At 37.1% G+C, this 26014-nt stretch overlaps 1 protein-coding gene across 2 annotated transcripts in view; it reads left to right on the top strand.

Annotated features, from left to right (window-relative positions):
* The window catches only part of IFIH1 (interferon induced with helicase C domain 1), a 55168-nt gene extending 31815 nt beyond the window's left edge, over positions 1-23353 (top strand). For both annotated transcript variants that reach the window (XM_084891932.1, XM_084891933.1), the window contains 12 exons: positions 3065-3282; positions 7975-8185; positions 8820-9037; positions 10484-10600; positions 13081-13204; positions 13733-14005; positions 14602-14861; positions 17204-17353; positions 19006-19167; positions 22089-22279; positions 22736-22829; positions 22931-23353. In XM_084891932.1, the coding sequence (XP_084748058.1) occupies positions 3065-3282; positions 7975-8185; positions 8820-9037; positions 10484-10600; positions 13081-13204; positions 13733-14005; positions 14602-14861; positions 17204-17353; positions 19006-19167; positions 22089-22279; positions 22736-22829; positions 22931-23110 (2198 nt within the window). In that variant the 3' untranslated portion in view covers positions 23111-23353. The remainder of the gene's footprint in view (positions 1-3064; positions 3283-7974; positions 8186-8819; positions 9038-10483; positions 10601-13080; positions 13205-13732; positions 14006-14601; positions 14862-17203; positions 17354-19005; positions 19168-22088; positions 22280-22735; positions 22830-22930) is intronic.
* Positions 23354-26014: the final 2661 nt, after the last annotated feature.

The following is a 26014-nucleotide window of genomic DNA, read 5'->3' as shown; positions in this document are numbered from 1 at the left end:
AAATAATTGCTGCAGAATGAATTAATGGTACATGGCTGGTTATATAGCAGTGCAATGTCATACTTTAATTCTAGACTTAAATTTGAACATACCGGCCCTTTCTGTTGTCTAAGTCTTCTTAAATTTATTAGTACAATATTAATATGCATAAGAGATATTGATGTTCTATGCACTTGATTTAGTTTTAGATTCCTCAGATAGAGACTCTGGAAATTTTTCTAATTTTTCTTTTAAATTTTTGTTACCCAAGATTTTACTAGTAAGCATGAAAAACAAAAGAGGGAAATAATGATTTTTAAAAGTACATGCAGCTATTAAGAGGAAAGCAGAATTTTATGATTATTTTCCAAATTTATGCAGAAGTGTACCTAGAGTGAAACTAAAAACAGGGAATTTGCTAATATCATTTGACAAACTTTCTAGATCAAAAAGCAATTTAGCAAAAGTAAATTTTTGGATGGTGGTGTTACACATAATTTAAAATACATCTTCTTTTGCAAATATTGTGGCTCTTTTAGAAAAGTTATGTGATAAGTGCTTGTAATATAGGTGGAATATTAATATTTTGAGAATCTATAAAAGCCATTTAGGAGAAGTAATGATATCCTTAAATAAATTTGAGCCTTTCATAAATATAATAGAAGATGAAATACTATAATTGACGTAGAGTTCAAAAGTAGGATGGGGAGAAAACTTGCATATGAATATTTTTAAATGTTGGTGATTCTGAAAGATTTTTTCTGAAAATCATATTAGATGAATCAGCAGCTGATCCAATGATATCTTAAATATATTGCACCTGTGTTTACTCAACCATACAGAAGGCAAATTTCCTGCCAGGTTAGTAGATGACTCTTGCTAAGTGGTGTTTGGTGTGAATTTTCCTACCTGTTCAGATGGTACTATCACAACAAGTTAAAACGCAGTTAAGTGGAATCCTCCCTTTGCCAAAATGGAACCATCAGCAACCTTTTTGAAGTTAATGGGATTATGTTAGCTTAGTTTTATTGCGATCATCAATAAGAGAAAGAGCACTTACTTCATGTGTCGTGAAATACTGATAATTGCTGTCATGTCATTTTTTTTTCTTATGCTTACGCAAAGCATAAGTTAGGCTTTTAAATTGATATAATATTTACTTTCCTGCATTCCACCTGATAAGTTATACATGTTTAGATCTTTTTCCCCTTGGCTAATATGGGTAAATGTGGTCACTTCTAAACAAAACATATTTAAACCAAGATATGCTATAATAATTTTATCTAAATGTTTATAAAACCAATGTGTGTTAGTACTTTATCAGTATTTATCAGTATTTTAAATTTAGAAATGTTAGAGTTTTTTTAAAATTTATTGTGCTTTGAGTTTCAGGAGAATAGGAAAATATAGAAACATACACAATAAAGAACAATAAAGATCACAATTCAAAACTAAATGTTACAGTGCAGTTTAAACTAACAAAAAAAAATTTTGTCATTCAATGAAAATCTATAAATTAAAGGCAAGTATGGGAGGAGTTTTTTCCTTTCTGCATAAATATCGTTTCTGTTTAATCTGGTTGGTTCAAATGCCCAAAATTTGATTTTTTTGCCATTTTAATTTAATTAAATTAATTTATTTACATATTTTTTAAATATATATTTTATTGATTTCAGAAAAGAAGGGAAAGGGAGAGGGATAGAGAAACATCAATGATGAGGAAGAATCAGTGATCTGCTATCTCCTGCATGCCCCACATTGAGCCCGAAACCTGGGCATGTGCCCGGACTGGGAATTGAACTGTGACCTCCTGGTTCATAGGTTGACACTCAACCATTGAGCCATGCCAGTTAGGCCGCCATTTTTAGATATTTGAGATAGGTAAGTGGATAGGTCAATGTGCAGGCTTTTGGGTGTTTGCTTGACAAAATAAGTTTTTCAAATGAAGGAAAGTAGCTTCAGCTATAATATATTTTTGCAGTAAAAATTAAGAGGGATACAGAATAAGTAGGACTGATGGTTCCCACTTACCCAGTCCTCTTGATTTGTAAGTGGAAGACCAAATAGAAACATGTAAGAAATAATGGCCAAAGAGATGGAAAATGTGATGCATTAAGAACCATAACTCTCCAAAACCAGTTTGGCTCAGTGGATAGAGCATCGGCCTGCAGACTAAAGGTCCCGGGTTCGATTCTGGTCAAGGACATGTACCTTGGTTGCAGGCACATCCCCAGTGGGGGATGTGCAAGAGGCAGCTGATCAATGTCTCTCTCTCATCGATGTTTCTAACTCTCTATCCCTCTCTCTTCCTCTCTGTAAAAAATCAATAAAATATATATTAAAAAAGAAAAGAACCATAACTGCCAATATTGCACCTTTCTGTACTTGCCCTTGACTGCTGCATGCTGCCCCCTTCCAGTCCTCTACCCTGTCACTTCACTCCCTCTGCACCCCAGGGCCTGAGCTGAATCCTGCAAATACAAACAGAGCTATGCCCATTTGGTACAGAAATTAGAAAATGAATTGGTTTGGACCATACATGAAAAGCAATTTAAACACAGAGATCTATGTTCAGTGTGAGGGATTCTTAGCCTTAGTCATTTTGTTGCCCATTTCTTTACTTATTTACTAGAAGCCCTGTGCACAAATTCCTGCACTAGTGGGGTCCCCTGGCCTGGCCTGTGGGATCAGGCTGAAACCAGCTCTCTGATATTCCCTGAGGGATTCTGGATTGTGAGAGGGCACAGACCAGGTGGAGGGACTCCACCAGTGCATGATTGGGGGCAGGGAGGAACCTGGGAGATTGGCCAGCTGAAGAGGGACTGCAGGAGGGCTCCAGGGCATGTCCAGCCCATCTTGCCCAGTCCTGATCGGCTGGACCACAGCAGCAAGCTAATCTACCTGTTGGAGCGTCTGCCCCCTAGTGGTCAGTGCATTCCATAGTGAGCACTTGAGCGACTTTAGCATATTATTAGCATATTATGCTTTGATTGGTTGAATGGATGACAGAGGATTGGACACTTAGAATATTAGGTTTTTATTATATAGGATTTTCCTTATTTTTCTTTCTTTTCATCTCTTTCAGATGAAGAGAAAAGGGCAGGAAGAGCATCCCCTGAGCCAGAACTGAATCTCAGGCCATATCAAATGGAAGTTGCCCAGCCTGCTTTGGAGGGAAAGAATATCATTATATGCCTCCCTACAGGGAGTGGGAAAACCAGGGTGGCCGTTTACATTGCCAAGGATCACTTGGACAAGAAAAAAGCATCTGAACTGAGAAAAGTTATCGTCCTTGTCAACAAGGTATTCAAGTGGCATATAAAATAAAATTCTCTATTTTCATTTTATTATTTTGAAATGTTTGTATAGTGACATTTGTAACCATAGATCACACAGATTTAGTTTTATTAGAGAAAAATGTCAAGTTATTTTATCTTAAATCTTTGCTTTTCAAGTTATAAGGAAAATTTTAGTTATTAGCCATTAAAATATAATTTTCTATAAAACCAGATTAAGTCAATTAGTTATAACTTATGTATAAAAATATATTTACTCACATATTCTTTAAAATTGCATGTGAACATAAATGACCCCAAAATATATATAATTTTTAGAGAAAGAGAAAATTAATATTTGACTGATTTATATAAAGTTAAATAGTTTTCAAATATTTAATATATATGTATTAAATATATATTATTAAATGCAGCACAGGTCTTTAATAATTTATATCTTGGGGCATTTGAAAGCCATCTTTATAAACAGTTATAAGTCTCATTTTAAACCAGTGTAGTTATTGAGCTTTATTCAATGATAGTTTATTAATTTATAAACTTATAAATTGTGGATAGTAATCTTTATCATTTTATGGAGTAAAATTGAGAATATTTGTCCATTCAGAAAGTCTTTTATTCCATTAGTTATAACTATATTTTCAATTATTTCTTTATAGAAAATGTAGCAATAGGCTATGCAAATTTACTGTATCTTTTGTAATTCTATTATGATAACAGGTTTAGATACAACCTGCTTTTCAGTACTAAAGAAGCATACTCAGAATCCAAGGTCTGAATGATTTTCATTATGTCATTCCAAATGCATTTTATATGCATATGTGCTATGCCCAAAGACCTCTCCTTTATACTTATATGCACATAATTAGAACAGTTAGATTTCTTTTGTGATAATGGGGATACATTAAGGTTTTCATAGAGCTTTTCATATATTCCCTTTATTATGGCTGTTGTCTTATGGAATACAATAAATTTAGTGTTTGATCTTGGACAAATTACTAATTTCTCTTACTTTAGTTTCCTCATCTATAAAAGGAACAAAATAACACTGCCCTGTATAGATGTTCAGAAGTTTAAATTTGATGATCTATCGAAAGCCTGGAATAACTTAGTGAATATTAGATCTTCCTCCCTCTCCTTCTTCTTCACCTTCATAATGAATGAAATGAAATTTCATATTCTTTAACCAGTGAGCAGTGTCAGGCCCAGAAAAACAAAACAAAACAAAGAAGGGTAACTGAATTAAAAACCACTTCGGTTGATGTTCTTACTATCATTTGAACTTCACCACTTATTTAAGTCCCATCTACCCTTCCAAAGAGCTCTTCTACTCTGCTTATCTGTTATACCACCTCCTTCAAAACTTATAGCCTCAAAAGTTAGAAGTTATTTTTTATTAATCTGCTTCCTTCACTTCCCTTATCAGGCACAGTGTCATAGACTACTGTACTAGAGTTGAAGGAGGACTTTCAAATCCAGCTTTCTTCCATTGCCTCTGGTTCCCTCACCTCTGCTGAGTAACTTCTAACATCAAGGATGTCTTCCTCCTAATAAGATATCACCATATATTCTTTGAACAGTTGAAACTGTTCCCTACTGTTTTTCCTTAAGAATTACTAGAAATTCCTTCATTAGTTCTTTCATCTATGTCACAATGTTTTCCTTGATTATCCCATTTCTTTGAATTTTAATGTAATATACATTTAATTCTTTTTTATTGAGTTAGGAAATCTGTGGCCCAATAAGTCAACCTAACCTGCATTCTGTATTTGGCCCAAGAACAAGGTATTATAGCCCTTGATCTAGAAAGGAAAAATCCTGTTCCCTAATACCATTTACTTTCATCTTCCTTTCTCCATCCTTTCCAAAGTTATCGCCTTCAAATGCAGGGAGAAATGAAAACACCACCTGTGTTTCCAGACTTTCTATTTCCTATCTAGGGCTTCCACATCATGAGAGATAAATCCCAGGTTCCTTCAGATGCTGTGATGCAGCCCATATGATTCAGCAGAAGTGGGGAGCAGTTGGGCTTGATTGGTCTTGGCAGGCACTCTGTCACATCGCAGGAACAGGCTCCCAAAGGACCACACATCTCCCAGTTAGCCATGTCAGACTTGCATCTGGCTTTCTCCTGCCCTTCAACAGGAAGTCATTGCCAACCGGAGTGAATCTCAGGATTCCCAACACCTGCTTCCTCCTGTGACAGCTTCTTTTTGTTCTGTAGAGGAGAAGATGCTGATTCTTTGACTCACCTTTTATGGACAGAATCTCAGTTCTCTATGTCATTTCATGGAATAAAGAATCTTAAATTTCTTGGTAGCATGAGGGTATTTAAAGACAAATGAGCCCAGCTGGTGTGGCTTCATGATTTAAGCATCAAACTATGAACCAGCAGGTCATGGTTCAATCCCCGGTCAGGGGGTATGCCAGGGTTGTGGGTTCAATCCCCGGTTGGGGCATGCAGGAGGCAGCTGATCAATGATTCTCTTTCATCACTGATGTCTCCCTCTCCTTCTCCCTCTCCATTTCTCTCTGAAATCAATAAAAATGTATTTTTAAAAATAAAAACAAATGAAATACAGATCATGCCTCCAAGGAATCTACAGTCTAGGAAATGAAATATATATATATATATATATATATATATATATATATATATATATATATATATATATATATATATAATATGGTATTGTACTTCATATTATCTCATTAAAACCACCTGGCTATTTTTTGAAGTAACTGTAATTATCCCCTTTTTACGCATCAGAAGACTGAGTCTCAGACGCTTTCATTAGTCCCAGGGGTCATCCAGCCAATTATCACCAGATCTGAGACTTGAACCTTTTTCTTCTGAAGTCAGTTGGTCTCTTTGCACCAACCACACTCACTGCTAGAACAAAAAGAAAGTTTTTTCTTCAGTACCAGCAACGTGTCAGCTGTTATTTAATTTTTCACAGTGACCTCACCACTGGTTAATATTACCCCCGCTTTATTAGTGTGGAAATTGAGATGATTAAGTAACGTGTCCCAGATCACAGAATAAGCAAGTAGCTACGGTAGTTGTTTTCAGAGCTGATTTTCTTTGCTATGGATTGCCCTCTCTTTTCATTCAATTTAATTCACAGTCTCTTCCTCAGGATACTTCCTTCTTAGATTATCACCCCTGTCTGCATTAGTGGAATTAAAAAAAAAAAAATACAGTTGACTTTTGAAGAATGAGGTTGAACCGCATGAGTCCACTTATACACAGATTTTTTTCTTTTCTTTTTTAAAAAAAATATACTTTATTGATTTTTACAGAGAGGAAGGGAGAGAGACAGAGAGCTAGAAACGTCAGTGAGAGAGAAACATCGACCAGCTGCCTCTTGCACACCCCCTACTGGGGATGTGCCCGCAACCAATATACATGCCCCTGACGGGAATGGAACCCTGGACCTTTCAGTCCGCAGACAGATGCTCTACCACTGAGCCAAATGGTTTCGGCCACAGATTATTTTCAATAAATGCCATAAATTTATTTCTCTTTCTTATGATTTTCATATTAACATTTTCTTTTGCTTACTTTATTGTAAGAACACAGCCACTCCTCAGACAGAGGCGCAGGGGCAGGGTTGACCCTGGAGGCTGTAGTTTTAAGGAGTGACACCATCTTCCAGCAGCTGGCCTACAAAGATGCGCTCTGTTGGCCAGGCCAGGGATGCCTTCTTCATCCTGGTGCTGGCCCTCACGTTACCCATGGCATCAGTGGGTTCCATGTTGATGGCCTTGCAGCTCCAGGCCTTCAGAGGATTTGCCTTTTGACCTGTCAGTGTAGGAGAAGATACTGTAAACCACCAACCAGGTCAAGTCACCTCAAAGCCAACACACTCTCACTAGACAATGCCAGCTGTCTCTGAAAGCGATGCACCTTTTATCCCAAACCTCTTTGTTGTTTTGTTCTTTCTTAGCCACCAAAGCTATTCCAGCAGCTATTCACTTCACATCCACTCTCCTGGGCAATGCCTTACCTTCTCACTTTCCCTCCCTGATCCAATTCTTCAGGCGTGTTGCCGCTGCTTGATTCCCAAACAACTGTAATAAATCAACCCTAAGTGTAACACAACTCACAAAGGTTCTGTAAACTGTTACACTAAATTTAAAATACTCTGCTTGGTGCTCACAGCCCTTTTTAGCCTGGTCCTTCTCCCTCGATTCAAAAGTTATTTCTTATCCAGCTTCAGTTTTGATTTATCTCTTCACTGACCCATGACCTACAAGATTAAAATTCCATCTAAGCCCTTCTTTTGAGCAGTCAATTACGTCTTTCTCATTGCTGTCACTTTGAATGTGTTTCCATCAGAGAATTATTACATGGTGTATTTATTTTGTTTCATTTTCAGTCTTGGTCTGTGCAGTTAGACTGAGTTCCTAAAAGTTGTGAATATATCTTAAAAATTGTTGTGTCCCAGATACAATGTCTACACCTAATAGGCATTCAATAAGTGCTTATTACCAGATAAATGAATGGAATGATGAATAGGTTGTTATGTCTAATTAGCTGATTATGTAAACACCTTTGTTAATGCTTAAGTCATAGTAGGCCTTTGATCAATACTCTGCTTTGACGAATCTCTCTCTCTCTCTCTCTCTCTCTCTCTCTCTCTCTCTCTCTCTCTCTCTCTCTCTCTCTCTTTCTCTTTTACTTTTGGCATTTTTAAAGGTACCACTAGTTGAACAGCTCTTCCGTAAAGAGTTTCAAAAATTTTTGAAGAAATGGTATCGCATTACAAGATTAAGTGGTGATACCCAAATGAAAATATCATTTCCAAAATTTGTCAAATCCTATGACATTATTATCAGTACAGCTCAAATCCTTGAAAACTCCCTTTTAAACTCAGAAAAAGGAGAAGATGATGGTGTCCAGTTGTCAGGTTGGTTGAAATTTATTTATTTTTTTAAATAAATATTAATTAGTATTAATATTAATGGTAGTAATAGAGGCTATGTAAATGTTGATTTAAAAAGAGTAAGTTTAGTTTATTCTTTAAGTTTTTATTAAAACCCTTTTACTTCTTTGTGGAAACAAAAAATTTGAAAAGTTTTTAATTACTGTGGATCACTGTTCTGCATAAGAATATCATTATTACATCAAATAACCACTAGACTTTCCATTTACTTCTTTATTCTAGGTTCTGACAAGTCCTTTTTATATGCTAGTGTACCCTGTTAGATCTGCCTTCTGCTCCTAGAACAAATATATAATCTTTTCTTTTTTTTGGTGAGGAATTAGAAGAGGAGGTGAGAGAGGAAGGGAAATAAGTACAAATAATCACAATAATTAAATGCAATGTTAAAACCTGCCCAAAACTTCACTCTTTGAATAGTGTAGTTTTAATTTGACATAATAAATGCAAAACTTACCCACTTATAATTAAACATTATATTAAAGAACAAAAGCATAATCTTGAGAATTTTGGACAATAAACTTAGTGGGAGTTTTTGTTTGTTTTTCTTTACCGTACCTTGTTGGTATGGACAAATGAACCATTTGAATTTTCTTGTAAGACTTTTCTCTCATCATCATTGATGAATGCCATCACACCAACAAAGAAGCAGTCTATAATAACATCATGAGGCGTTATTTGAAACAGAAGTTGAAAAACAATAAGCTCAGGAAAGAAAACAAACCAGTGATTCCTCTACCTCAGATCCTGGGACTTACAGCCTCACCAGGTGTTGGAGGGGCCACCAAGCAAGCTAAGGCTGAAGAACACATTTTAAAAGTAAGTTATTAACTTTATGTGTAAACAAGAAAACCAAAGTTTAAAAAAATACCAGTACTTCTTGGGCTTTATTATTTTAATGTGTGTGTTAAAATTGTGTGTGTTTTAATTGATTTCAGAGAGAGGAAGGGAAAGGGAGAGAGAGAGAAACATCAGTGATGAGAGAGAATCATAGATCAGCTGCCTTCTGCAAGCCCCATACTAGGGATCCAGCCCCCAACCTGGACATGTGTCCTTATTGTTCATGTGTTGATGAGTATCTTCATACTGTAGAAGAGGGTGATAATATGATCCACGGATGTCAAAATGACCTACTGAGCCACACTAGCTGGGCTTTCTTGTTTTTTGTTTTGTATGTTTGTTTGTTTGTTTTGTTTTTTAAGTAAGTTCAGGTTCAGGTGCATTAAAGGAGGTATTCCAGGATCATCAATTAAATAAAATCTATTTGCTTTAGTTAAAGTAAGTATATTCAATTTTCTACAAAACAATAATATGTCTTAATAAACAATTATGACAGAACAAATCACAAAGATTATGGAAAGCTAATATAATTAATGAAATGTGGCAGCAAATTGAGTACCTTCTTTTAAATACCTCCTCCTAGTATAAAAGTTAATGATGTATTTGATATTGGAATAAAAATAAAGCTATAAATGTATCTTATTTTCATACTCAATGAATTTCAAATTATGTCTTGCTGCTAACTTTTTTATTCTATGTATTTCTCAGATTCTGGGAATTAAATGGGAAACTGGGGACATGCAGATCTGTAATTAAAAATGTATTATTCATCTGCTGCCCCCAGATAGTAACAACACATAACGTACTCTTGTTGATCTCAAATGTTAAATGAATTCAAAATAACCCAAGACGTGTGTTGGCATCAAGGTCAATTGCAATTGTATTTTTAAGTCCCAATTTTAAGTTGCATATAGCAAAAATCATGTAGAGTAGACAGAGGTACAGTTAGTGGCTCCGAGATATATTTTATTGCTGGGGTTAAGGACAGATTCTAATCTAGATCCAGGCACATGGGCTTCAGCTGCTCCTAGCATCATACTGTAGAAGAGGGTGGTAACATGATCCACGGATGTCAAAATGACCTTTAAAATGCCTCATGCAATATGGTTTTCTCATTAACATTCTCTGCTAATCTTCTGTAAGTTTCTACACTCCTTCCATGTCAGTTTTTTCCAGCTACAAAATAGAATGTAAAGAATGAAAATAAACGCGCTTTTCTGGTATTACCCACCAACTTGATTTTAGAAGCTCCTTTTTACTTTATCAGGACAAATGTTATTGATTATTGGTTAATCAGATCCACAGTAAGGCAATACTAAAATGCTATACACATACACACAAAACAACAACAACAACAAAATACATTGAGTCAATTGTGAGAGAGAAAACTAATTATTTACATATTGAAAAATGTTTCTTTTTCAGATATGTGCCAATCTTGATGCATTCACTATTAAAACAGTGAAGGAAAACATCTGTCAACTTAAAGAACAAATAAAAGAGCCATGCAAAAAGTTTGTCATTGCAGATGACACCAGAGAAGTATGTGTTTAAATTGTCTTTTTAACTGATTGCCGATATCATATTCAGTTAAAAGATGCAAAGATGGTTGTATATTGGCAGCCAAAATAATATTGTTTTAAATTTTTAGCAAAGTTACAATTTTGTATTTTTTTTTTATTGAGGTTAGGCCATAAAGCACCGCTATGAATATTTCATCCTTTTAGTTTTCCAGTTTACAGAGACAAGCTCAGTAATATAAGCCATGGGGGATGGGTGGGAGGAGGGAGGGAAGAAAGGTGACATAGGTAAATTAGATGGATTATACCATAGTTTGTTTTATCTTTTTTTTTTTTTTTTTTTTTTTTTTTACTTTCTTAGTGAATTCTAGGATTGGTTTTCTGAGATTCCACAGAGCCATTTTGTTGCTACCAGATTACAGTCGGCAATGATCATGGAAATCCTATCTAATTTGTATATTTACTTTCTCAGGAAAACACTGACATGACAAAGAAGTGAAATACTTTGTGCTTTTTAGATGACTATGACCAGTGCATATGTCAATACTTTCATAAAATTTATGAAGCATGATAAGTTTTACCTATATGTACTTGATAATAAGTATAATTATTTAAAATATGCCTCATAAGGATATGAAATATGCGTAATAAACAATATTGTGTTTGAAAGGTAGTAGTCACTAAACTAATTAGGGACCACTGTCCATTGATCAGTTCTGTGATTTGGTGTGTGTGTGTGTGTGTGTGTGTGTGTGTGTGTGTGTTTTAATTCTGGAAGAGTACTTATCTATTCCAGCAGAACTAGCACATTTGATATACTTTATTTCTCTTCACTTTTTGATTATGACTTTTTTCTTTATTGTCTAAAGTTTTACATATGTCTCCTTTTCTTCCAGTTGACCCCTCCCCCAGCCATTCCCACCCTGAGCTAGCCCCCACTGCCCAGTGTCTGTGTCTCCTTTTCCCCTTTCCTTTTGTTATTCAGTTTTACTTGATAAGTTTAATGCACTTTTCTACTGTCTTAGGACATCTTTATTTTGTTTTATTTCATTTTTCAGGGAAATGGGCTGGGATTAAATTGCTGGATGTCACTTAGGATATATATATTTAAAAATTTGCCACCTAATTTTTAACTTTTAGTATACTTTTTATTGAAATATAACACACATAAGAAAATACAAATTTTAAGTGTCTAATATAGACCACTGAATTTTCATAAACAGAACACACTTGTATAACCAAAATCCATATTAAGACACAGAACAGTGTCAGCACCCCAGAAACTCGTCATTTCCCCTTCTAGTCACTATAACCCAAGGATTAACTACTATCCTGACTTTTAATACTAAAGATGGATTTTGGCTGATTTTGAACTTTATATGAATGAAATCATACAGTAAGCAATTTCTGTGTCTATCTTTTTCTAAAACTCTCTTCACTTTTAATTCTGGTATAATGCTAAAACCAGTTCTTCCAAGAGAAATGTTTCTTAAATTGGATTGTAGGCTTTCTAAATAAGTGTGGCATTATATTACAATGTTTTAAAAATCATTATTAGCATCCAATATTATCACTCGTTAATTTTTCTTTTGTGAAATTTTTAAAAATATTGATTTCAGAAGGAAGGGAGAGGGAGATATAGAAACATCAATAATGAGAGAGAATGATTGATTGGCTGCCTCTTGCATGCCCCACACTGGGGATTGAGCCCACAACCCGAGCATGTGCTCATGACAGGAACTGAATCAAGGACCCTTCAGTCTGCAGGCCAGTGCTCTATCCACTGAGCAAAACCAGCTAGAGCTTTTTAATACAATTTTTAGATTGGAAATTCCAGAAGTGTTACAGAGTGTTGGTGTGGATGAGTCTTAAGATAGAGACTCTTAAAAGAAAAACCAATAAAAAAATAAATGTGCAAAGATGTGACCAGAGATTAACTTACTACTTTGCCTAGACAAATAATCTGAATCAACTTTATTATAACACTAGAGGCCCAGTGCACGAATTCATGCACATGTGGGGTCCATAAGCCTGGCCAGCAATCAGGGCCTGCTGGCTTGAGGGAGGGATGGAAGAGGGACTGTGGGCCTATTGGGGCCTGCCGCCAGGGGTAAGGGAGGAGGGACGAAGCATGGAGGTTGGCTGCTAGCCTCAAGGAGGAAGTTGGCCCTCAGCCCCACTGGGAAAGGAGCCACCCACCCCTGGTTTCCCATTCTAGCCCTGGGCCTAAGGCCCTGGCAGGGTCAGGAGAGGAGGCAACAGTCACAGAGCCAAGCACGGAAGGAATGGATGCTGATGCTGCTGGCCAACCACAGGAAATTGGCTGTGGGAGTGCACTGACCACCAGGGGCCAGCTTCTGCATTGAGTGTCTGTCCCTTGGTGCTTATATATATATATATATATATATATATATATATATATATGGGAATTATTTTCACAAAGATAATGTTATTCCTTTAACAATATAAACATGTAAGAATAAGTGTATAACTTATTTTTAGGATCCATTTAAAGACAAACTTCTGGAAATAATGACAAAGATTCAAACTTTTTGCCAAGTGAGCCCAATGTCAGATTTTGGAACTCAACCCTATGAACAATGGGCCATTCAAATGGAAAAAAAAGGTAATTGGGGTTTTGACATAACATTCGGTTTATCCCATGGTTATGCCAAGATTTCAGATGACTATGTCACATATTCCCAAGCAAGCTGAAAGCAAATGGAATTTCTGTGTTCTAAGTAGGACGAGGATAAATGTCCTAGTTCCTTATCTAAAGAAGGAGGCATCAATTCATCCAGTTTATTTTTATCGCCAGTTTTTTGCTTATTGTATATTTAAAATATTAAGATAAATATTAACAACTCTGTCTCCAGTTGCAAACTCAACTAATATGTTTTTTTAATGCAATTCCTCTGACTCAGCTTGGACCAGGTATGTGTTCTTACTGATGTAGAACTCAAACAGCAAGTGTAGGAGTTGGAAAACTTGCCCCCTTTTTAAGCTCTCGGCACATTTTGAGTCTTATTTTCTTATTTCAGAAATAAGGTGAAACCTATTTTAGAGTTGCATTGAAACATATTTTAGTCCTCAGCACAGCATTAAGGGGTGTGTTTGATCATTATTTCACTCAACATAATGTATTCTTTCCTAGCTGCAAGAGAAGGAAATCGCAAAGACCGTCTCTGTACAGAGCATTTGAGGAAATACAATGAGGCCCTGCAAATTAATGACACGATCCGAATGATTGACGCCTATAACCACCTTGAAACTTTCTATAAAGATGAGCGAGAAAAGAAGTTTGCAGTCCTAGAGGATAGTGATGAGAGTGGTGATAGTAGCGATGATGGTGATGAAGATGAGAATGATGGAAAGAAACCTTTGAAAATGGATGCCACAGATACATTTCTCATGGATTTATTTTTTGGTAAAAATCAATGTGACATTTATCGCATGGTCTCATGCATCTTACCTCTTTGATGTGAATTGTTGCTTTTTAAGAGCTCTCCAAAAGGCCCTCTTCACATATTTTCATTTTGAAAGAAGAACTCCCACTCATATTGGAGCTATTCCTAATTGATATGACCAGAATAGCCATGAGTTGTATGATCACAATCAATAATATGATCATGTGAATTTTGGTCAAGATGACTGCAATACATTTGTTTATTTTAAATATATTTTTATTGATTTCAGAGAGGAATAGAGAGAGGGAGAGAGAGAGATACAAACATTGTGATGAAAGAGAATCATTGATAGGCTGCCTTCTGCATGCCCCCTACTGAGGATTGAGCCAGAAATCTGGGCATGGGCCCTGACTGGGAATTGAACCATGACCTCCTGGTTCATATTTCAATGCTCAACCACTGAGCAACACTGGCTGGGCACATTTATTTATTAAGTAGCTTGATTACTAGATATAGATAAAAGATTAGCCATAGTTGAACTCAGTTCATCACTACATAAAATCTTCAACTGTAACTACTCATATATTTTACTAACTTAAACTAATTATTTTTAAAGATAACAAGGAAATGTTGAAGAAACTGGCTGAAAACCCAGAATATGAAAATGAAAAGCTGACCAAATTAAGAAATACCATAATGGAACAATATACAAGGACTGCGGGGACAGCAAGAGGAATAATTTTCACAAAAACACGACAGAGTGCATATGCCCTTTCCCAGTGGATAACTGAAAATGAAAAATTTGCAGAAGTAGGAGTCAAAGCCCACCATTTGATTGGAGCTGGACACAGCAGTGAGTTTAAGCCCATGACCCAGGTATAAACATCTTTTTGGACTACTAATCTTATACTGTCATTACTCTTCACAAACTGCATGTTGTCCTTTTTTCATCCATTTTCTCACCACCCACAAATAATATTATGGAATGAAGCATTTGTGTTTGAAGTAAAATGTGAGTTCCATAGCAATCTAACCTGTGGTATTCAACAGGCTAAGCATTGTCCTAGGAGTCATTTTTATCCACATGCTTGAAGGAACTTTCTCAAGTGAGTTTCCTGTGCAAAAATGATTGACACTTAAACTTAGAAAGAAGATAGAAAAAAAATGCTTGCAATATAATTATCAAGTGGAAAAATCCAGTCTCCTCAAACATATGTGCATTATAATTAGAACTATGTAAAATATGTTTGCATAGGATGAGATCTGTAAGGGAACTTGGAAAATTTTAAGACATTTGATGTGTTAGAGATTTGGGATTATGAGAGCTTTTCCTTTTTAATTTTTTTTTGTTTTGTTTTGTTGTCATTTCATTATACTGCTTATCATGTGCACAGTAAAAAAAAAAAAAAAACACTTGGGAGAGGAAAAGGCACTTGTAGACGTTACACGCATGTGGCTTGTTAGACTAAAATGTTCTCCTAAAGTCATATGAATCCTGAATCTTGCTGGACAACAGGGCACTTCGATTCTGATATGCTCAATGGAGCAAAGTAAATTTGTTTCAGCCTTTGCTGAAAAGTTCTTGAAATTGTCCACTATAACTTTTAATATACTCTCTACATGGACTGGACTCATGTTAAAATTGCCTCTCAAATTAATTCCAGGGAAAGCATTGGCTTTCATGGGTAAGGAGCTTGCTTCTTATTGATGAGAGCTAGTTTAGTTAATATGGTTCTCCTTTTGCCCTAGATTCTAGGAATCCTTACAGGAAAAACTGAAGTTTAGTCTCATAGCCTCTGTATTAATTCTTACAAGTAATACATCTACAGTTGGCCACTTTGGGTCCTGTTTTTATTTTTCTGTTATATTAGTTTGAGCGCAATGACTTTGTATATGGCCTCAGTTCCTCTTTGGAAAAAAAAGGGTGAAGTACAATTGGAAAGTATATTTTCAAGCTACTTTTTGCTACTTATTCATTTAGGACTTGGGGCAGCATGCGAATATAGCACACACCCCTTCCCTCACTCCCCACAACCTCCTCTTGTAAACTGAGCTGAACTTACTGGGAGAGAAGTTGCCTAACCCTTGATTTTTTATTTTTTTTTTCCGGATGGGGCAAGGTGTCTAACACTGTGTCTGAAATTCTTCTTATTAAAGTTACTCCTTTGAATTAAGGCACAGACATCTTCTGTTAAAGGACATGTAAGTTTTTTATCATAGACATATGTGCAAGAGGGAGGAATTATCGAAGACTAAGTAGGGAGCTTTTGCAGACAGTTAAGAGTCAGATGAAGGCACATGCTGCCTCTGAGGAGAAAGGAAGGGACGGGAGAACACTGTCAGTCTGACATGTTTATTTTTGCTTGCAGTATGGGGGCAAGAGATGGTGTGAATGTGCACCATAGGCAAACTGGACCAACAGCTTTGATGAGAGTGATTATGAAAATAAAACTATGCTAGCCATATGGGGCGAGGTTTATGCTCCCCCATTCCTCTGATGCAAGGGCCAGAAAGCATAATTAATTTCTGTATTTGTGTTAACTTTCAGAATTCCGGCTTTTTAAATTGAAATGTGATTGCTTTAATTGTGTTTTGATAACTTATTCTTTCATTTTTATCCGTGTCACCCCTTTGAACAGATGTTTACTTCTTTGAAAATTAATATGGCACAGGGCCCTTCACGGTCTTCCAGCTTTCTAGCTCTCTCTTTTGCAGGCAATCCAGTGTTTTCAGTTTCTCACGTGTCCTTCCAGGAATATTCCACACCTTTCTGGCTTGAATGCCTCTTAGTGTGACCAGTTGTGTACAGGGTGCATTTCTTGATCACTCAAGACACAACCATTTTTAGAAGTGTCACTGCATGCTATGCTTTGAATATTAAAGATTCCGAAAAGCAAAGCACTTTTAAGCTCCTCATCTCTTCCTTTCTTCCTCCCAAGTTGCCCATCAATTGATTTCCTTGGCATCAATGATCTTCCCACCTCCAGACTGGAAGACGGAAATATTTCTGTTATTGTGCGGTAATCCCAGATTGGGAATCAAATGTTGTCTCACCATCATGTCTTTGTTCAATGACAAAAACAGATGGCATCAAATCCGTGTCTGATCTAATCCTTTGATTTACACTGACCAGTTGCAATTTATTTTTTCTTCTCCTAATTAGATGATTTTAATGTGGTTAGCATCACAAAATTTAATTTATTAAAATGTTTCTACAGAATGAACAAAGAGAAGTCATTAGTAAATTTCGCACAGGAAAAATAAATCTGCTTATTGCAACCACCGTAGCAGAAGAAGGTCTGGATATTAAAGAATGTAATATCATTATCCGTTATGGTCTCGTCACTAATGAGATAGCCATGGTCCAGGTACATTCAAATACCTTTAATCTATTAATTTTTAAACTTTGTTTTCTATTCATTTTAAAATTGTGTGTTCTTATTTTATTTTAGTTGTTCTATTTAGTAAAACAGCACACATAGTTGTTTTTTTTAAATATAGCTGTTTTCCTCTGAAAAGAGAAATTATTTCATAATGTATACAAATATCGAATCATTATAGTGCACACCTAAAAGTAATACATGTCAATTAAATCTCAATTAAACAAAAAGAGAGAAATCTTGAAGGGCTGTGCACTACTGCCTTTTGTTTAATTCATATCACAGCCAGAAACCTGTCTTTTTAAACAGAAACTCTTCTTTGGTTGTTATTTCTGTGTCCTAAGACTTTTTAGGAACATGGCACTAGCCCCATCTGTAAGAACCAAAGTAGGCCTTCTCATTTCCAGGATATCTGTGAGCTCCCAGCTGGGCCAGGAGTCTAAAGCACAGCAGCCCACGAATGTCCAACAAAGTGACACGTGAAACCTTAGGGAGCTCTGCTGTTTCTGCATTTCCCATTTTTATGCTTTCAACTTCTGTACATTTAAATCTTTTCATAATAAAATGGTGATGGCTGGGAGGCAGATATATATATATATATATATATATATATATATATATATATATATGCAAAGAAAGAGAAAAAAGTGAAATGTTCCAGTTTTCATTCAATTTTACTTTATCTTTTGTCCACATTATGTTAACAATACAATTGTTACCTTTTGTTGAGAAGGCATAGGGGTTGTGCTTCATATTCTACCCATAAAAGTAACAAAAGGGTTGTTTTATACTTTAAATTGCATCTTGAATGGAAGACAAGTCCTGGGGGACTAAGATCTCTCAGCAGGCACCAAATCAGGACGTAATTATATGGCAGGAGTTGACTTGTTAGTTGTTTGTAACTCAGAATACATTTTTCATGAGTATAGCATGAGAGCTGATATGTTTCTGGGCCAGGCCACACAATTTTCTGTTACTCAAAATGTATCTGAATAGCACTTTATAAAGAGGGCTATGGAAGTTTATCACCATGTTGAGTGTGTTTTCATGGGGAAATGTGTTCAGAATCCAATGGAAGGTGCTAGAACAGAGCTGCACGCTCCAGGGCCCTGGTGTCAAGGTCAGAGAGGCCCCTTCTGCTCATCCATCCATCCTCACTGGTGGGAGGGAGTGGGCTCCCCTAGTCCACATCACTGCTGCTGGCTCCTAGGGTTTGAGAGAGGGACCCCAGGGTACCAAAAGGCTGGACAGGACTGTATCGTGTTATTGAGGCTTGTGAGGGTTGTGGGGACCTAATTATCATCATTCAAGAACATTGTTTCTGCATTCAAGTGCATTTTGAGTTTTGAATGATTGACTTATAAACATCACTAACAATTAAGAGAGCATTGGAAGGCTGGGACACTGAGCAGTGAATATCATTCCAGGACAAAAAAGGGGGAGATCTCAGCAAGGCAGAGCCTTTCTTTTTTTTAATTTTAATTTCCTTATTGATTAAGGTATTACATATGCGTCCTCATCCCTCAATTAACCCTCCAACCACCACCCCCATTCTTGTCCTCACTCCCCCTGGTGTTCATGTCTGTTGGTTAGGCGTTGATCCAGAGCCTTTCTTTTACATGACTTCCCTCTGTCCTCAGGCCCGCGGTCGAGCCAGAGCCGATGAGAGCACCTACGTCCTGGTTGCCCACAGCGGCTCGGGAGTTGTTGAACGTGAGACCGTTAATGACTTCCGAGAGCAAATGATGTATAAAGCTATAGACCGTGTTCAAAACATGAAGCCAGAGGAGTATGCTCATAAGGTACTGTTTGGGTGCCTCTCTGAATTTAGTTTTCACTTTAAAATGGCTGCATGCGGTTGACCATCGATTTCTTTGTGGCCGAGTCTCCAGACAGAAAAAGTGCCAAAGTATGAGTTCCAGTTTGATGAGCTATGCTTAGTCCAGATTCACATACAAAGAACCAGGATCCATATTGGGCAGGAATTGTCAGGGAGCCATTCCAGTGGAACCAGCCATAAACTTTGGTAATATAAATTTAAGCTGCCCTTGATCCAGAAGGACTAGTATAACTCATCCATTTAACCCAACCTGGTAATTCTGGCTTGATTCAATATGGGTTACACAGGCATTTTTTTTGTGTTTTTTTTTTCATTCCAGTAATATTTATAAAATGTCTCCTGTGTGCCGGGGAACGTTCTAGAAATAGAAAACAGATAGACAAACAACGAAGATAGGCCCCTGCAGCATGAAGCTTATATTCTAATGTATACATGTTGAGATTTGAGGATTTGACAAGGAGAAATAATAAACAGAAATGATGCAAGAACTATACCGTGTAGAAACAAGTGCTGGGAAATTAGGAAGGGATGACGTGGAAAAAGTTACTAGACAAGTACTTTAGACGGAATGGCTGGGAAAGGCCTCTTAGAGGGAGTGAGTCTAGGCTACACCTCAATAAAAAGAAAAAGCATACTATGTCATCGAGCAGCATCTCAGTTTACTAACATAGAGTTATTTGGGTGGTGAGAAGAATGCCGCGAAAGAAGAAAGTATTTCTGCAATATTTCAGGAAATCCCCCATACCACTGAATTAAAGACTGTAAGTACTATAATAGCAAACAATCCATTTAGAAGAAAATTCACACCCTTGCATATGGGTGTGAATGTTAGTTTCTTAACATCGGAATTGGCTCTACCCTAAATAGAGTTTCACGAAAGGGTTGCTTTCACATTGGTGTGCATTGCTATAACCAACTCCAAGGCTTCCTGGCCAGGTTTCTACACACAACGTGTATTTTAAAACCTTTCAAAACACAAGGCAAACCAAACATGCTGCAGTGTCAAATCAAGCATTTGTGGCCAAATAATGTCACTGGAAAGTCATTGTCTTACATTTATGGTCCTAAATGAGTGAGATCAAGCGGCTGTTTTCAAAAATTGATGTTTGGAGACTAGTTGTATTGGGTAAACTCTAGAACAGTCTCTGAAGTTTGAGTCAATTTTGTCCAGACAATATCTAGAATAAGACACAGTCCCTTGAGGGACTGCAGAATAGACTGTCATTTTAGGTCTCTTGACTAAGTGATCCGCCCTCCTAAAACTACTTCAGGTGGACGAACTCAGAGCAGGGATGGCAAATGATGAGAGGCACCTGCCACCACTCTCTGTTCAAAGCCCGTAGTAGATGTTACTAGTAGGTCACAGCTCTCCTTTCCTCTGAGAACCCTCTGATTTACTTAGTGCTGGGTAGCTGAAAATTAATGGTAAGAGCGGACGCATAAGTGAGTTTCCACGTCTGATGCAGAGTTTATACATAACTGAAAGCTTCTAAAAATAGAGATGTTAAACTTTCCCTGGCATTGACCCAACAACTTTTACTACAGTATTAAAGTTTATTTGGACTTTTTCTTTTTTTAATCTTTATTGTTAAAAGGATTCCATAATTCCCCCTCCTCCCCTAGAATTCTCCTAGCCCTCCAGGCCTTCACCACTCTATTTTCTGTGTCCATGGATTATGCATATCTGCATACAAGTTCATTGGTGGATCTCTTCTCACCCACCCTCCCCTGCCTTCCCTTTGCGGTTCAAGCGACAGTCTGATTATAGCTGTGCTTGTCATATATTTATCATAATTTTCCCCCTCTAATTATTTTACATGCTTTACTATTTTAGGGCCAATCTTTTAGTTTCTGGTGTCCTGGTTATATATCCATACATTGATCTTGGTTTTACTTTTATTTTTCTCATTGAACTCATAGGTGTGTCTTAATTGCCCACATGTATGTGATCCTATGCCAAATCATCATTTAATCAGCTCACTAAACCAGATGGTATATGTGATGAAATAAGTTTGGCCTCTAGTCACAGAGCCTGGAATGTATGACATAAGAGCTTATTCTCTAGAATCAAGAATGTGGACAATCTAAAGTCATGATGTTAGGAAGACCTCAGGACTCTTCTCCACCCTTTAGTACTTGGCTTTCATTCCCAGAGTCAAAGGTAGCTTTTAGAATTTTAGCTGCCACATGCTTATTCTAGGCAGGAAGGAGGAAGAAATGGAAAAGGCAAAAGTACACATACATAGGAGAAACACCACTTAACATTTTCTTGTGTCTCATTGACCACTGGCTTGGAAACATAGTCGTTTAGCTAGCATATTTCCACCCAGAATAAAATTATGGTTCTGTTCCTAGGAAAAATGACTACTAGATTGTAAACTGGTAGTTTCTGTTACAAATGTGAAGAGAAGTCGCTAAGGAGATTTCTAAGATAACGAAGGGTAAAAGTTAAACGAGAAACGGGGTGGGGATTGTCCTAGTTAAGAGAAGACTATGGGTGATGTAGTAACAATGTTTAGTTCTTAAAGAGATTCATATGGAAGAAAGTTTAGATTTAATGAGACAAAACTAAAGAGGTGGGAAGATGGGGAGGTTTTTCTTGTTGTTGTTGTTGTTGTTGTTGTTTGCCAAATATTGCTAAGGACTTTCTCACAATAGAACTTTTTAAAAAATAGAAGGTCTACTTGTTAGGGTCCCACATTTTCATGATTACATGAAGGTCTTTATACTAAGTTGTACTTGGGCCATTGCCTAATTATTTCAACTTCTAGGACATAAACTAAGAGAATGTTTTCACAACTATCTAAGGTCTCTGAATTCAAGGATCTTACTTCAGTGGGACAATGAATAAAAAACCCACAGAATATTCTTTTCTCGATGCAGATTTTGGAATTGCAGATGCAAAGTTTAATGGAAAAGAAAATGAAAGTCAAGAGAAGTAATGCAAAGCAGTGTAAGGCAAACCCATCGGTAATAAGTTTCCTCTGCAAAAACTGCAGTGTGGTCGCCTGCACTGGAGACCATATCCACGTGATTGAGAAAATGCACCATGTCAATATGACACCAGAATTCAAGTAAGTTCAAGGAGAGTCCATTTAAGTTTCCTTATGGGACATGAAGCAGGTTGTATTGTAAATGTTCTTCCAAAACAGTACAAATATCATTTATTATTTTTCGGAACTTTTTTCTTTTAACTTCCCCAAATTGTATATTTCAAATGTCTGGTTTTCAAATATGCTGCACTAGGGAGGGAGGAAGAAGTGTAATATGTACTTCAAGCCATTTTGATGGAAGGTATGTCAGTGTGTATATATTTATATTTGTTCTCAAAATTTTGAACAACTCAAGTCAAGTTAAAATAATTAACAGATGGAAAGAAGCCACAAAAGGCAACATGTCCCTGGAGAGGTGGTTGTGGAAAGGGGCATCTGACGGAGGATGAGTGCCAAGTTCAACAACATGTACTTGTGGGCTGCATAGTGGTCATTTGGAAATGCTCAGGGATGTTTCTTATGCCTTGGTAATTTTAGGGAACTCTACATTATGAGAGAAAACAAAGCACTGAAAAAGAAGTTTGCAGACTATCAAACAAATGGTGAGATTATCTGCAAAACATGTGGCCAGGTGAGTATATAGCTGCGGGTTCATTCCTGCTTTGGCCAAAAGGAATTCTTAATTTAATGTAAATTTATTTTTTTGTTTTTGTTCTCTCTTTTGTTTTCCAGGCTTGGGGAACGATGATGGTGCACAAAGGCTTAGATTTGCCTTGTCTCAAAATAAAAAACTTTGTAGTGTGTTTCAAAAATAATGCAACAAAGAAACAATTCAAAAAATGGGTAGAATTACCTATCACATTTCCTGATCTTGACTATTCAGAATATTGTTTGTTTAGTGATGAAGATTGACATTTGGTTGAAGATTTTTTTAAAACTTGTCAACTTGAAACTTAATATGATTTTGATTAATGCTTTTTATTATACTAAAGAACTGATGTGAAAATTTAATAAAATAATTGTACTTTGAGATGAGTGGTATGGAGTAAAACAATATATCAGACTTTTATTATTTATCTTATTTATGGGCAGGGGTAAAGAAATTCTATCAATAATATTAATTAGTGTGGAGCAGTAGGGTGGGGAGTACTATGGGGGGGGGGGGGAAATGCCAGAGTATAAATGAGGGTCTAAGGTAGCAATTTCAGTCCTGTCACTAATTTTCAAAATAAAATTAAGCAAACCAGTCATCTTTATGAACAAGTCTTTTTATTGGTGAAATGGTTGTAACATTGTCTGTCTTTGCTTTTATTGGTTTTCTATTGTTGCATAAAAATATGACCACAAGCTTAGTGGCTTAAAACAATGCCCATTTATTAGTGCAGGTGCTGTGTAGCTCAGGGATCAGAGCAGTGTCTTCTGCTCAGGGTCTCTCGAGGAGTCAGCCAGATGATGTTCTCATCTGAACACAGTCAAGAAGGATCACTTCCAAGCTCTTTCAAGTTGTTGGCTGTTTCTTGCTTGCAGCTGTAGAGTGGGATTCCTGTTTCCTTACTAACTGTCCACTGGGAGCACTCTGAGCAAGGGCCTCCCTCACCACGTGGCCCTTTTACAGCACAGCTCTCTCTCTCTCTCTCTCTCTCTCTCTCTCTCTCTCTCTCTCTCTCTCTCTCTCTCTCTCTCTCTCTCTCTCTCTCTCTCTCTCTCTCTCTCTCTCTCTCTCTCTCTCTCTCTCTCTCTCTCTCTCCCCCCCTCTCTTCTCTCTCTCCTCTCCCCCACCCCCACCCCCCCATCTGCTAAGATGAAGTCTTAACTGTAATTATGGGGCTTACTATCTCATCCCATCCCCAAGTCCTGCCCACACTTGAGGTGAGAGGATCGTCCAAGGCATATGCAGCAATAGGCAGAAATCTTGGAGGCCATCCTAGAATACTGCCTCCCACACCGCTTGCCCAGTTCTTGTTAGTACGTGATATATGTATACATATAAAGCACTTTGAAAAAATCTGAAATGCTATAAAAGGCAAGATATTATCAAGATGTGGCATCAGGCCCTAACCGGTTTGGCTCAGAGGATGGAGGATCGGCCTGTGGACTGAAGGGTCCCAGGTTCGATTCTGATCAAAGGCATGTACCTTGGTTTCGGGCACATCCCCAGTAGGAGGTGTGCAGGAGGCAGCTGAATCAATGTTTCTCATCGATGTTCTTGACTCTATATCCCTCTCCCTTCCTCTCTGTAAAAAAAAAAAATCAATAAAATATATATATTTTAAAAATGATGTGGTATCAGGTGGCTTAAGACTTGCTTCCTCAGTTTTCCCTCCATGAACATGACACTATGCTCACAGGAATTGTGGCTAAATGCAGACCAGTTATTAAGACCTGAAAGATCACCTGTGTCAATGGAGATGTCCCAGATTCACAAAGGATTTAGCAAAGAGCAGATGCTGGATGTTATTAGGGAATAAAGTAAAAATGTCTACTTTAGTCACCGTACCCCTACCCCAAGACAGAAGAGTAAACTCTTGGTGCTGTGACATTTTCAGTGATTCTAAATGAAGTGTGCCCATTTGTTGATGGATGAAAGGTCTAGCACTCTAGAATGTTCTCCTAGTAGACAAGCAGTAGCCTCTTTAGGCATAGAAGAGCTACATGATTGAGACAAAGCCACAACTGACCATCTCAACCAGACTTAATCCAGTCTCACCAGTGTTCTGCTTCACAGAAGCATTTACCTCCCTTGACTAAGCAGAAACAAGGTGTTGGAGGAGGTGAAAGAAAATTCTTCTGTGATTTTGATGGGTTCATTAAATTCAGTCTAACAGTAACTTTGGATCTTAAGAGGACTTAAGCAATGATGAATATTAACCAGTCAGAACTCTTGAGAATGCAAGAAGACAAAATAAGTTTGCGATTTCTTAAAATACCTTTTAAAACTCCAGCTGACTCCACTTAAAGTATTGCTCTCTTCTAAAACACTTTGGAAACTATGCAAGAAACCAAATGTATAACATAGCTAAATGTACTACTGTAACGTGTGTAGACTGTTTGTAAGGTGTCAACAAATATCAGGGTTTTTTCATCTATGTTTCCCACTTATTTTTTTAATATATTTTATTGATTTTGTACAGAGAGGAAGGGAGAGAGAGAGCTAGAAACATCGATGAGAGAGAGTCATCGATCTGCTGCCTCTTGCACACCCCCTACTGGGGATATGCCCGCAACCAAGGCACATGCCTCTGACCGGAATCGAACCCGGGTCCCTTCAGTCCCCAAGCCGATGCTCTATCCATTGAGCCAAACCGGTTTCGGCAGTGTTTCCCACTAATTTTTAAATAAAGAAGTGTTACCCTGTTCCCCCGAAAATAAGACAGTGTCTTATATTAATTTTTGCTCTCAAAGATGAACTAGGTCTTATTTCAGGGGATGTCTTATTTTTTCCATGAAGAAGAATACGGTACACATTTATTGTTAAATGAAAATAAAGGAAATTTATTACCTGTATACGGTACCGTAGTACAATAGTTGTCAACACAAACCAGACAAACTGTGAATCCTACAGTATCAAGAATTTACTCATCTATTCAATGACAATTATGTCATCATCTTCTGGAACATCATCATAACAATCCAATTCCTGAATTTCTTGGTCAATTTCTTGTGACTCCATTTCTTTCAGAATCAGTGGACTAAATCTCTCATGTTTAGCTTAGGGGGAGTGGGGGCTTATTTTCGGGGGGATGCCTTATATTTCACTCAGAAGGAAACCTGTAAGTAGATCTTATTTTTGGAGGATGTCTTATTTTCGGGGAAACA

The sequence above is a fragment of the Pipistrellus hanaki genome, assembly GCF_964339955.1.
Source record: "Pipistrellus hanaki genome assembly, chromosome: 8".
Classification (NCBI taxonomy): Eukaryota; Metazoa; Chordata; class Mammalia; order Chiroptera; family Vespertilionidae; genus Pipistrellus; species Pipistrellus hanaki.
Note: the sequence above shows the minus strand (reverse complement) of the source record. Positions and strands in the feature narration are given on the sequence as shown.